The 13,034-nt window shown below is 45.9% G+C and overlaps 1 protein-coding gene across 1 annotated transcript in view; it reads right to left on the bottom strand.

Annotated features, from left to right (window-relative positions):
• Nucleotides 1-264: 264 nt before the first annotated feature.
• The window catches only part of Wnt5a (Wnt family member 5A), a 21,041-nt gene continuing 8,271 nt past the window's right edge, over nt 265-13,034 (bottom strand). The window contains exons 4-5 of the mRNA XM_005348678.3: nt 8,321-8,613; nt 265-4,996 (exon numbers count right to left, since the gene is read on the bottom strand). Of these exons, the coding sequence (XP_005348735.1) occupies nt 4,538-4,996; nt 8,321-8,613 (752 nt within the window). The 3' untranslated portion in view covers nt 265-4,537. The remainder of the gene's footprint in view (nt 4,997-8,320; nt 8,614-13,034) is intronic.

Consider the following 13,034-nt stretch of genomic DNA (forward strand, 5'->3'; position numbering starts at 1 on the left):
GCCAGTACAAATCTACAGAATAAATCCTCGAGGTTCGAGCATAAAGACCTCTCATGCCGGAGATATTAGTGTTCTTGTTTATTGTTGCTGTTTGTTTTGGTTTTTACTCCTCGAAGTTCTAAACCAGTATCCAAGCCCACAACAGACTCAAATGAATTCAGCCCCTCTCTGCTAAATATACAGACACACATAGGAGCGGGCTGGGTTTCATACAATGATTTTAATAGAAAAGTACAAGATACGAACAAAAATAAATAATCTTTATCTCCTTTCTATCTCCGCCAAATTGAAAATCATATAAAAACTGGTCTAAGATGCAAGTCCCTCCTTGGTTTGGCAACACAGTAAGAGCTTTTATTCAGCCTTCTAGATTGGCTCACACCAACTTTTCTTTACATCTTCTTTATAGAGTTGGCTAACAAGATGTTTCTCCAACACAGAACATCATCCAATCATCATACTTCAGCGTAAAGTCCACGTTAACAGGCAAATTCAAAGATCCCTTTTCTAAATTTTAAATCTTATGTCTCTAAATGTTTCTGCAATTAAAAAAAAATTATCCTCTTCCCTTTCACAACATGGCATCTTGTTTGCTACTTCACCCAGAGGTGAAGACTAGAAAAGACCTTTCCAGAAAAATCAATACTTTAAATCATGTTTTACAGTAACAGCGCAGTGCTTCGGAGTGGGCCTCCATGCTTGCTGGCGTGAAATATGTACTTGGAGTCACAAGCAACTTTGCCATCCGCGTTTCCTGCTTATACTTCAGTGTTGCTAGGTAGCTTTTGCGAATGGTTGCTCTAGTCAGTTAATACAGTTCTTGTCCAGGGTGTGGCATCCTGCTCTCAGGCCCCTATCTGAAGGTTCCAGTCGCTTGGATGATGGTGCAGAAAAACACATTGGAAATCGCTATTGAGACAAACCTTCTGAGAACGGAAGTGGGCAGGCAGCTGCTGTCATAGGAAGTGGCAGCCGGGAAGGTCAAGAGCACAAAGAACCAGGACCGGAACAATACAGCCTTGACCTGGAGCCCAATACTGACCATGTTAAACACAGTTCTGTTTGCCACAGCCTGTGTGTAATTGTTTCATTGATGTTCCTGTACTGGGAAGGTTTTGAATGCTCTCCAGGATGGGAAGAAAAAAGATGCTGACATTGCTACATTGAGTATATGTTTTAGCAATAAAGAACACTGGTCAATATACAACTGAAGAAAAACGGAAACAGATGTGACTCCTAGAACCACAAGCCTTTGAATTTGCCCAGAAATGCTATTTTAAACACTCTATATGTTGGTCTACTGTTTTTTCTTTCTTTTTTTTTTTTTCTTTTTGGTGGAATAATGCATTCTCAGTTTCCTTTAAAGGTTTCAGTATGTTACAAGGTTATCCAGAAAGAAAAAGAGAAGGGCAAAAGGCTAGCTAATGTATCAGTCTGCACAGGCCTGAACAGATTCTGGGATTCATTTCCAGAAAGCTGGAGGCCTTTTATTAATTGCACGTCACACAAGGAACCTTTAGTTCCTGCTCACTGCAGTTTTCTTTTCATAAAAACTGCGCCCATTCAAACGGAGAACAGAGATGCCCCGCATGGCCCACAGTAAACTCGCCTAGTGTTTACATTTGTAGTGGTAAACACAATGATATACACAGACATGCATACACACGTGCATATACGTGTGTGAGAGAGCTCAAAATCTGGCGGACATGGACGAAAGCGTGAGCTTATTTGGTTCATCTCTGGGATGTTACAAGAGCAACGAACGCACTCTAAAACAATTAAATTCGCATGCATAATGCCGAAAGAATGTGAGCAATTCTGTGACCAGCTTTACGCCATCTGCTTGACTCCTCTCTCTCTCTCTTTTTGAAGGAACATATATAGGAAAAGAGAATTCCGTTTTTGTTCTGTTGCATATAGAGAACTCTTTTGAAGCTTCCAAATAGTTTGCTTTTGGTAAATTTGTCCGCTCTTCTAGTATTTGAACACATAGCAGTCCTAAGCTACCCCTGTGGCTTCTCCTGAAAACAGCTCTCCACGTGAATTAGCTGAAGGACAACTGAAACCTCTTACCAATATACAAGTAACATTTTATTTTATATTCTATCTTCCATCGGCATAAGCCTTTCAATGTTTCTTTAAACCAGTGAAATATACAAATCACACAAGGCAGAAATATGTACATTAAAAGTACAGAATAAAGGCCATAGAGGATATACAAAATATCTGAATGACGCGTAGAATATCTTACATTAAATAGTTTTTTTTTAAAGCTAGGATTGTTAAACTCCATTCTGCTCATGAACATGAGTCACTAAAGAGAACATGATCTAGTTAGCAAATACAAAGAGCGTACTTCGTGGTTTTTGTAGAATAAAAACCAAAAAAGTGACATTTTAAACTAAATTAGTGCTTTTTCATTTCAAGATCTTTCGTTTGCGATTCACTGTGGCTGAGGGGAAATGAATATTTGGGGGCAATAAGTTAAGAGCCACGGGGCTGAGGCGACCGGAAGGCCACCAAGCCGACGAAGGGAGACAGACATCTTTTCATACCTTGAAGAACAGCATCAGGTCCTACAACAACACAGCAGATGCCACTTTGGAAATAGAGGTGCCCTTATTTTAAAACATTGTTTAAACTAGCTAACTATGCAGTGAGCTGATTCGCTTCAGGGACTCAGCTCAGTCCTGTCAGACAGGACAAGCACAAGGCCTCACTGAGAAATGAGCTAAGCAAATCAAGACCAGGTTGGTGCTCCTGGGCTCTGAGTGCCTCTCAAGGTCCACAGCTGTGACGAGCCGGCAATGCCCTGCCGGCCCAGGATACCAAAGAGAGGGTGAAGAACTAAGGGTGGGCAGGAAAGAGAAGGGCCACCTTCTAACCAACATATATTTCAGGACACCAGCCCTGAAGGCTTCTTCAGAGTCTAGCTTGCTTCCTGGTGTTCGTGGTAGGATCCCAGAGAGTCACATGCCAATGTCAAGACTCAAAATTTTGGAAAAAAGAAGTCCCAGTTGGACTTCAATGAAGGACAATACTCCAGGCAGAGTGCAAGCCCAGAGCAAAGTGTAAATCTAAACCACGGACTGCACTGAGATATAATTATATCTATATTTATATATGTATATTTATATATATATGTTATGTACAAAAGACTGAGATATCAGGCACCATAAAACCACTCCCTCCCCCCTTATAAATGCAACTGTTCAAGTACACTAGGAACAGTTTGAGCGTCCGCCTGCAGGATAATAGGAAAAGCACAAATGGATAGTCTAAACACAGGATTATAACGGTTGCAACACCTCTGTGGACTCCTTGGGCCGAGTAATATCAGCAAAACCCAGGAAGTTACTGTACTTCCAAAGAAAAACTATTAGAGAAAGATGCAATCCCCAAGTAGCTGGTTTGAGCATAACTCCTCACGGGCATTTCCTGCCCAGTGAGCCATGAGCATCCAGGGGAGTGACCATTTCAAGCATGGCCAGCATCCCATCCCATAAGGGCACAGAGTCTAGAGAGAGCTTGGGGTCAACTAGGAAGGTGGCTGCCAGTTTCTCCTCAAAGAGGTATTCTGTCCTTCTGCAGTGCTCAACTACATGTGATTTCCTTGTCATCTGGGCAGAGGGTCTGCAAATGGAATTCACGGGTAATTTTCATTTTTAAGACAGTAAGATGGCTTCCAAATTGAGATCGTTTTTGAGTCAAAATCCCTTCCCAGACATAAAGTCCAGTATTTAGAATTAGATGTGTCCTCCATGTAGGAAATTTCAAGTTTTCTAATTTCTGGGGACATCCTGCCCCTGCAGCCTACCAGCTCCCCAAGTTTCATGAACTCTTAGAAAAAGGCATATCCGTAAATGGAGTATCTGTAGCTGGGCTATAATAACAAACATGATATGCCTGTTTAGGAAGATAGGAGATTCTCACTCTTACATTCTAAGAGATCATTCTGAAAATACAAAAAGCAGGCTGCTAACCTCTGGAATGGGGAGTGTCTCATAGTCTGTATTTTTGGCACATATATATGTATATAGTGTGTGTGTATTTACTATATCTAGATTTGAGCTCTTTTGTCTTGTAGCAGAGCATCTGCAATTTATTTTGACCATAGGAACTGAGTCACTCATGGGTCTGCACCTTCCTCTTTCACTAAGGTATCACCTATTCCATAGGACTGCATATTTGAGAAGAAAATAGTTCCTATACCTTCTAGATGTGAACCCCAACCATGCAGCTAAGTCAGAATATGTGTTATTTCCCCTTTATCCTGTAGCATCAGAAGAGAGAAATTTTGTACTAACTTTGCAAAGATTCGTAAAATAAATATTTTTCTTGGTTCCCCCTCCCCCGCTATTGCCAAATATTAATTACAATATTAATAATAAACCACAGAGTTCTTAGATGGTAACAGAAAAAAATATGGTTCCAGCTGCAATTCCTGGGGGAGGGGCAATAAAAAGAACCAGAATCACTGTACGTTCTATAAATAAGTGGGTCCTGGGAGTGGGCTGAGTGATGGGCAGGCACACCACTATTTGCAAACGAACTGATCCACAATCTCCGTGCACTTCTTGCACTTGACATAGCAGCACCAGTGAAACTTGCAATGGCAGCGTTCAGTCTGCACTGTCTTAAACTGGTCATAGCCACGGCCGCAACACATGAGCTCGCAGCCGTCCATGCCCTCTGAGGTCTTGTTGCACAGGCGGCCTTGTGTGCCCAGCGAGCCTGTGCTCTCATTGCGCACACAGTAGTCCGGGCTTGGGTCAATATAGACCAGGTCCTGCGTGGTCGGGGAGTTGAAGCGGCTGTTGACCTGGACCAGCTTGCCCCGGCTGTTGAGCCTCATAGCGGCGGCGCTATCATACTTCTCCTTGAGGGCATCGCCCACCTTTCGGAAGTCCGCCAGCTGCAGCCAGCATGTCTTGAGGCTACATGAGCCAGACACTCCATGGCACTTGCAGGCTACATCTGCCAGGTTGTACACTGTCTGCAGGAGGAAAGGGAGAAGGTTACTGCGCACGTTCTTGGAGGAGCTGAGATTCGGGCACGAGCATGGTGAACGAAGCTGTCTTCAGCTTTCTAGGGGCAGCCATGTCTCTTGGCTGAATCAAGGGTTGTGTTTCACTTCTTCATTCCCCACCATGGGAAATACTGTTACCTTTGAAAACCCTACAGCTCTTTAGCTTCCATCATTCTGCCTGCAACCACCGCATTCAAATGGGAACAGAAAAAAACACAATATTCCAGTGGCCTCCACTTTTGCAGGGAAATGTCACCAATACCACATGAAGTCCATTTCTTGCCTGTCTTCCCTGAATGCAGACCTACACCCAAGCTTCCGAAAGATGGGCTGTTATCCTTCCACTCACAGAGAAGAAAATAGAGTGCTAGAGAGATGAGTTCCTGCTCAGCCAGTGGTAAGTAGAGAGTGCTAGGATCTGTATCCAGACAGCAAACCTTCCTACAATGACTTGGATCCATCCCTAGAGGGCTCAGTGTTCCAATCTTCCCCCATCCTACCATATCCCTGTGTCCTTCTAACGTCAGAACAGCCCTGACACCTGTGATCTCATCCACTCAGACTCGCAACTTTGTAGCATGTACAGAAACATGACAGCACTGTGACATGGCGAGCAGGTGGCTCACACAGGTCACACACCAGGGTGTAGGGGAACTTGGTCTGGGTCTCAGTTATGTTCATTCCATCCACTCTATAGCCCCTACTCTGTCCTGTCCCATCCCAGGTCTCAAGGACCACCTTGCAGTCACGGATGTAGAAGGTCTGATTTTGCCCTTGAACTTAGGCAACTAGCTCTTCCTTTCTAAGTCTGTTTGCCACCTGTGGATGGTACCAACTTCCTACACAGTTGGGAGGATAAAGATGAGGAAGGCAAGGGAGCATTTGGCACTCCAAACCCACTCAGTAAACCTGGACTTTCACCAAGGTGATGGGGCCATAACCCTGGGCTTTTGCCCGGTCACCTCGGGCAGGAGCAGTACTCATAGGTCTGCCCTCACAGCACTATGCCCAGCAGTCTGGGAGGTGGTGGCTGACTATTTATAGTCCCGACTGCCCACAGTTCCTCATGCCAGCAACCTTCCAAAGGCACCATGGTGTGGCAGTGCTAGCCAGGGCCTGTCCAGTACCCAGTCATTTCTGCTCAAACGACCACCTTCCTCCTCTAAGGACTCACAGGGCTTTCTTTGAAAAGGAGCCCCAGTGCATCTCATGCCATAAAGACTTTCAGTCTGAGGAAGGTTTTGTAAATATATTTACTCTTTGCTCCCTTTTAAGGAAAACCAAAAGCTAATGACCTAAAGAAATTTTAATATGGTTTTCTGGCATAGTATACAACTTTCAAAGGTCCCAAGGCCTAACTTAGAGAAGAGCTGGTTCCTGTGTCACCTCACCGACCCAAATCCTTCCTTTAGCTCATCAGTCCCATGATAGACTGCAACCAAATAAATGTCACACATCAACATATGACAATATCAAAGTATCAATATCAAGGGCAACAGAAAACATCAAAGCCACTTCTCAACTTCTCCAGGGGTCCCTTTCGCCACTTGGAAATGCCTGACCCTCTTCTGTCAGTGGCCAAGCCCTGCAGGAGTTCTTTCTAGGAAAGAAGTGATAAGGACATCCCAGAGATAACCTGGAACATTTCTGGTTGGATGCACCAGTCAGGTCCTACAGAGGGGAATGATGTCAGGAGGGTGGTACCCTGGGAATGGACTCTTAGGGGCTTGCAGAGAATGGGGCTGGACCCCTCCCCTGCAATGACATGTGGACCCATGACAACCACAGCCTAGAGAGAGGACCAGTCCCTGAGGTGGAAGACCCGAGCAAGGGCAGCAAGCACACGTCCCCTCAGGGAAGCATAAGCAAAATCACATTGCACGTAGTCCTTCCCTGTCTCCCTCAACTCTTTACCCTCCAATTTGAGAGGAAGTTAGCTGGAATTATCTGCACAATCTTTGACTTCTCTATGTCCTATTATTTTGTAATGTTTAATAATTAACTTATCACTTCTCAAGTACTGACTACTGACTGACACTAAGTTAGAACCTGAGAAGGAACCAAGGGCAACATCGTTGTAGGCCGGATTTCCCATGGTATATATACCCTAACACCTGACCTCACTTCATCTTCACAATGACTCTGAGTGGGAGCCATTGCCATGGCCATGGAAAGCTATGGAAATGTGGAAACTGAGGCCTAGAAACTAAGAGAGACAGACTTGATCTAACGCCAGCATCTCTAGTACCACAGTGCAGTTCTTGGGCCCTAAGATCTGATTACGGCAAGTTAATGGAGATTTATAACACAGATCCACTGACTGTCTGACATGGCCACTAAGAGCTCCCCTTGACCTCAGTTTCCCAGTCTGTGAGATGAGGCTGTAGGACCAGAGCATCCTCAGGTCTACACTGATTATCTTCCTCTTTCCTCACCCCAAAATATAGAAGAGTGAAATCTGTGACCAGAAAGTCCTGGCACCTACCTTGGATTCTGTGAGAAAAAAAAAAAATAATGGTCCTGGTTTTCAATGCTGCCAAAGTTAAGAAACATTTTCACCCCTTCATTTTAAAGAGGCCATAAAGTGCCATGTGTTTAACCACAGGGGGAAAAAAGGGGACCTTTTAAAAATATATCCTGGAGTAGCTTTTCATATCTCCAGCAGGATAGGGAAAGAGCGGGAACAAGAGGCTCAGGGAGGCTGGGAACAGATTTTCTGTGTCTAGACTCTCAAGAGCCACCCTGGACTCAGACTGAAGCAACACCACACTTCTCCCTAACAAAAGCCCTTTGGGAAAACTCTGAGCCCATCCGGTCTTCTTTATTCACAAGGCAGATGGGGAGAAAGAAAGGAGGATCCAAAGCTAGGTAAGGCCTTGCTAAGCGGAGCACCTAATGCTCCCCCTAACTGAAACCCAGCCACAAGTGCATAAGCTCTGATAACCATAGGTGGGGACCAGTTACAAAGAAACACAACATACTTCTCAGTGCACAGCTGGAACTCTTGGACTCAGGACCCATTAATGGTACCATTCAGGTCCCTGGAGGGGGAGGCCTTTCTGGAATGTTCACCTCTCTCCAAAGGGGCCCCATGAGGGAAGTGACTTAAGGAAAAATAAAGAGGCCAAGAGGACAGGGGTGCAGGGGAAGATAGAGGAAGCCAAGCCTGCACAGAGACCCAAGGTATGGGTGTCTCCCAGAAACCTGAGCTGAGTGATGGTGCCAGGAGAGAGAACCCAGCTCCTGTGCACAGGCCAAGAGGAGTGGTGGCAGGGAGACTAAAGAACTCACCCTGCGGCCTGCTTCATTGTTGTGCAGGTTCATGAGGATGCGCGCGCTCTCATAGGAGCCCTTGGCATGGATTCGCTCCCGTTCTCGTGCGTCCACAAATTCCTTGGCGAAGCGGTAGCCATAGTCGATGTTGTCTCCACAGCCGCCCCACAGCCAGTCCCGAGGCAGGTCCTTGGGGCGCGCAGCACGACTGCAGCCACAGGTGGACAGCTCGCCCTCGCGGCATGCTCGGCTCATGGCATTCACCACCCCAGCTGCGCTCACCGCATACGTGAAGGCAGTCTCTCGGCTGCCTGCGGGAGAGGATTAGGGGTCACCAGATAGCCTGCCCCATGCAGAGGCCTAGATTTTGGGGGAGGGGGTGCGCGCGCGCTGGCGGGTGTGGAGGGGGGAGGGGTGGGAGGCGGTACTAAGAAGACCTCCATCATGCTGGCCTATGCAGCAGCTGGAGAAGACTGAGAGAGCCCAACACACACCAATTCTTGAGGAGATGGATGCTCCAGCACACAAGGCCTTGAACCCAATTGTGGAGGCTGTGGCAAACCACTTGTCAAAACACAGGGGCAAGCAATTCTCAGGACCACTGAAGGCAGGAACCCCTCTCCCCCATAACAGCCCATGAGAGAGAGAAGAGGAACCTCCAACACACAGCAAACTGGGATTATTTGGTAAAAGAGAGCATCCCAACATGCCTCTCAGCTGCTACTGGAGCAAACAGGCAGAGATAAACCTCAAGCTGATGCCCTACGCTAGACCCCACCCTGAAACACACCCGCAGGCCCTGGGCCCACCTTAAGGCAAACTCAGAAGAATGGATCAGGTCACACAGAAGCACCACCTAACAAAGGAGACAGAAATACCTGCATCTACTGGGACATTTCAGAGCCTAGTCAGGACTTCAGCGCTGCTGGATTGATTTTTCACTAAACACTTTTTAAGATATTCAATACACCTTATTTCCCAAAATGCACATGAAAGAAGCCACTAAAACAAAGCTCAGAACCGGACCAGACTCCCTTATGCTTGTTCTAGGCTGATATTATTTCCATCTTGAACAGAACAGAATTTTCTAGGCTCAGAAGCTTCTAGGAATCTCAGATTCCCATCCTCAGCCAGACATTGCCTGGGGGCCACAGATACTTTTCACCTGACACCCTCCTCCCTGGGTAGCTACAACCTCTCCTCCCCTGCACCACCTTTTAGGCTCTCTACTCTGTCACCCCTACAAGGGTTCTAACCCTGCCCTGAAATCTCTCATTTGAGAATGGGTGGTTGAAACAGCCTCCTGGTTGGCCTTGGCACACCTCTACAACTTCCCTTCACCCCACCACCATCCCCAACTCTCCTGCCCTAGAGCCCCATGCATAGCCTTTGCCTCAGAGCAAACAGACTCAGGGGAAATGAGGGTGGGGAACAGAAAGAGTTCTTCCCTCCCTAGAAAACACTCACAGGAGCCCCATTAGCAGAGACTAGCTTAAGTCTGACTTGCATACCGAGAAATTTCTCTGTATTTCATGTAACAAGAAGCAACTTGATAAACAACTGCACCATGAGAGGGAAAGGATTAGCGATCTGCCCCCTGAATGAAGCAAAGATGGGGTCTTCCTTTCAAAATCAACTGTAAAATAAGGGTATTGAAATCGATGCCCATGAAATAAAGGTCTCTTCTGATGCTCAAAGCCCATGTACCAGATTGGGTTTTCGTACAGTGAGAAATCTTGCTGGCATCTTTCTGGAGTAGGGGTAGCACAAGGACAGCAGATCTCAGCAGGACCCAGCCAGCCCCAAGGAGAAGGCCTGTCCAAGAGCGATGTCCTGTTGTCCTGGTTACCCTCTCCCCTCTCCCTGGAGAAGCTCAGCTCACTGGGGTCATTTGTGACCCCCAGGAAGGACCATGGCTTTGACTCACACAGACTCTCCCCTCCCGCACTTAAAAAATAAATAACTTCAGGAGTGTGTTGGTGGTTGGCAGGAGGATCCTTGCAGAAAGTTCCAGTGGGGCTTTCTATCTGTCTAGTTCAAATTAGACAGCAGAGTCCATGGGGCAGTGGAAATAAATGAGGAGGGTGGACAGATTGGAGTAATTTGAAGATTAACACTGATAATAAAGAAAATGCTATGGCCAGGGCAGGACTGTGGAAGGAAGTGTTGTGGAGAGAGGAAGAGGAGACAAAGTGATCCTGAGGGGTGAGGCATTGTCCTGGAGCATGCAGGGCATAAAGGGGCCTTTTAAAAACACAAACCACCCAAACTCTTTTTCATAGGTCTAGTTCAAGCACTTCCATTTTCACCCAGAATAGAAAACCTGGTAGGACTCTCTAAGCTAACTGTTGGGCTGTGCCGAAGCATCCGTTTAAAACATGCTGTTTGGCTGCTGCCGGAGCATCTGTCTCGTCATCGTGCTGGCTCATTGACTGGGTCTCCCTCTGCATGAAATCTATTCTGACTTGAATCCTCACGTCCCTTAAAAATGGTGCCTTCCTGACATCTTTTCACAGTGTGGAAACAAAGACAATCGAGAGACAAAAGCTGGAAGGAAAGGGGGACACGATGAAAAATGACACAATGAAAAATGCGAATGTTTCCAACATGAGGCCTGGGCCCTTCAGGAGGCGGCTGTGCGCAGGACCTCCAGGGCAAGTGGCACCTTAGAAAAATGAGCTGAGAAAAGGGTCAGAGGTGGCAGCAGGAGCTTCTCAGACTCTGGCCTCTCACAGGGTTACATTCCCACAGTCAAGTCTCATTTGCCACGTCCCTGGAGTACTGGGGGTTTGGGAGTGACATGGGCCCACCTTGGGCACCAAAGATATTTTCAGCGAAATTTCCCCAAGATCATTGACTTCAAGCAAAGCCCGAGTTAGGAAAAAAGAAGGTAAAGACAATTTTCTGTTCTTGGAGTTCAGTCCCTGTCCCTTCTCATCGAGAAAAATCCATTCTAATTGCCCTGTTCTCCTTCTCTGGTTTCAGAGAGTTAAGAAAAAAAAAAAAAAAAAAGTCCCACCTAATCTTCCAGGTGGCTTTCTTCTCTAGGACAACCAGGTCCTTAGGGGACCTCTGGCCAGTGAGGATACAGTTTGTGCTTCCTGGGGCATCAGATGACCTACCCATAGCACCAGCCACTTCCTCCCCACCAGGCTATGAGAGGATGGGACTCACACAAGCCCCACCACCCAGTCCCCACCACTGAGTGCCACAAGGCAAGGACCGAAGAGGACACTAGCAAGGGACAATTAGATGCAGGTATTTAAAGTATCAGGCCTTGAGGAGACAAGCACTTTGAATCTTGGGCCACCTTTAAAATGACTCTCCATCAGTAATGAGATTAATGCATCACATCAGAGTTTATTCCAGTATGCTGTGGGCCAGAGCGGGCCATGTGGAGGATGAGGAGGGGATGTTAAATCAAATCTGAATGCAAGTGAGCACACAGTAGAGTACTTCCAACTGCCCTCTTCCTCTGGCTTTTTCTAGTCACTGTCCCTGTGAGAAAGCAGCAGCAGCGGTCCCAAGCTTTAAGAGGCTATCACCCTGCATACAAGAGGGAATGCCGAAACTTGACATCGTGAGCGTTAGAAGGAGGATTTAGCTCCTTCCTTACAGTATCAGAAGGCAGAAAAGTCTCCACCATCGCCCCATGTGTCTACCTTAAGACAGCCTGTGTCCAGGAGCCATTCTTAGTCACTCCCCCCAGGCTTAGCTACTCCAGTCGAACCCCAGGATATACATAGCACATTTTAATCATTGACAGAAAGGACAAAGCCCCATGAACCCTGCAGGCTGGGGCTACAGGCTGCTCTCCCACTAGACTGAGGAGTGGCTTCCAAACCTGTGTGCGTTTATGAAGCCCGTTGGCTCAGGCATCCACTGACAACTCTTTTTTTGTTCTCAATGAAAGCATTTTTCAGAGTTTTCTTTCAAAAGTATTTTATCCATCTGTGATGGATATTAAGCCAACGTTTTATCTCCGGTCAATATAAACAGTTAAGTGCCTTGATAAATTGCTTCTTACTTTTGGAGTCAACGCAGTCATATTAATTATAAGGGCTTGTTTGCATAAAACTAAAGAGACCCACGATATTCACACTAGAAAGACACAGGGCCCATCTGTCAAGTAGGATTCTAGACTATTGCAGAAAACCACAGACAAACTGAGTTTTTTTTTTCCTTCTTGGTCAGATTTAAATGTTGTCTCCTCCCTGAATGGATCAACAAATTCAACACCATATTTAACATTAAAACTCAAGTTGTAAGCAAAACATTTAAACTGCTGTTTCAAAGTTTCTGGGTTGAAAGAGCAAGTGTGTACTTTGTTGCCAATAGTCGAAAATCGCACACATAAATTGTATCACTTCTTATTAAAATTCTTTTGGGGACTAAAAATAAAGCTTTTAACTTTATATATAATCTCCGTAGCCTCAGGAAATGTCTATATTAGGAAAATTAAAACCTTACTGCCGGCATTGCCAGTGTTCTGAAAAACTGACAACTGGGGGCACTGGATTGTGCTTCAGCCACTTCTAACCATCCCAAGCGCCTTTGGATTTAAAAGGATTTCAATGGCCTTGGATTCCCCCATCTACTTTTGATAATTCAAATCAAGGCCCCTGCTCTTCTACTTTAAATAAAATGCGAAGAAGAAGAAGAAGAAGAAGAAGAAGAAGAAGAAGAAGAAGAAGAAGAAGAAGAAGAAGAAGAAGAAGAAGAAGAAGAAGAG

The sequence above is a fragment of the Microtus ochrogaster genome, chromosome 6 (genome assembly GCF_000317375.1).
Source record: "Microtus ochrogaster isolate Prairie Vole_2 chromosome 6, MicOch1.0, whole genome shotgun sequence".
NCBI classification, from domain to species: domain Eukaryota; kingdom Metazoa; phylum Chordata; class Mammalia; order Rodentia; family Cricetidae; genus Microtus; species Microtus ochrogaster.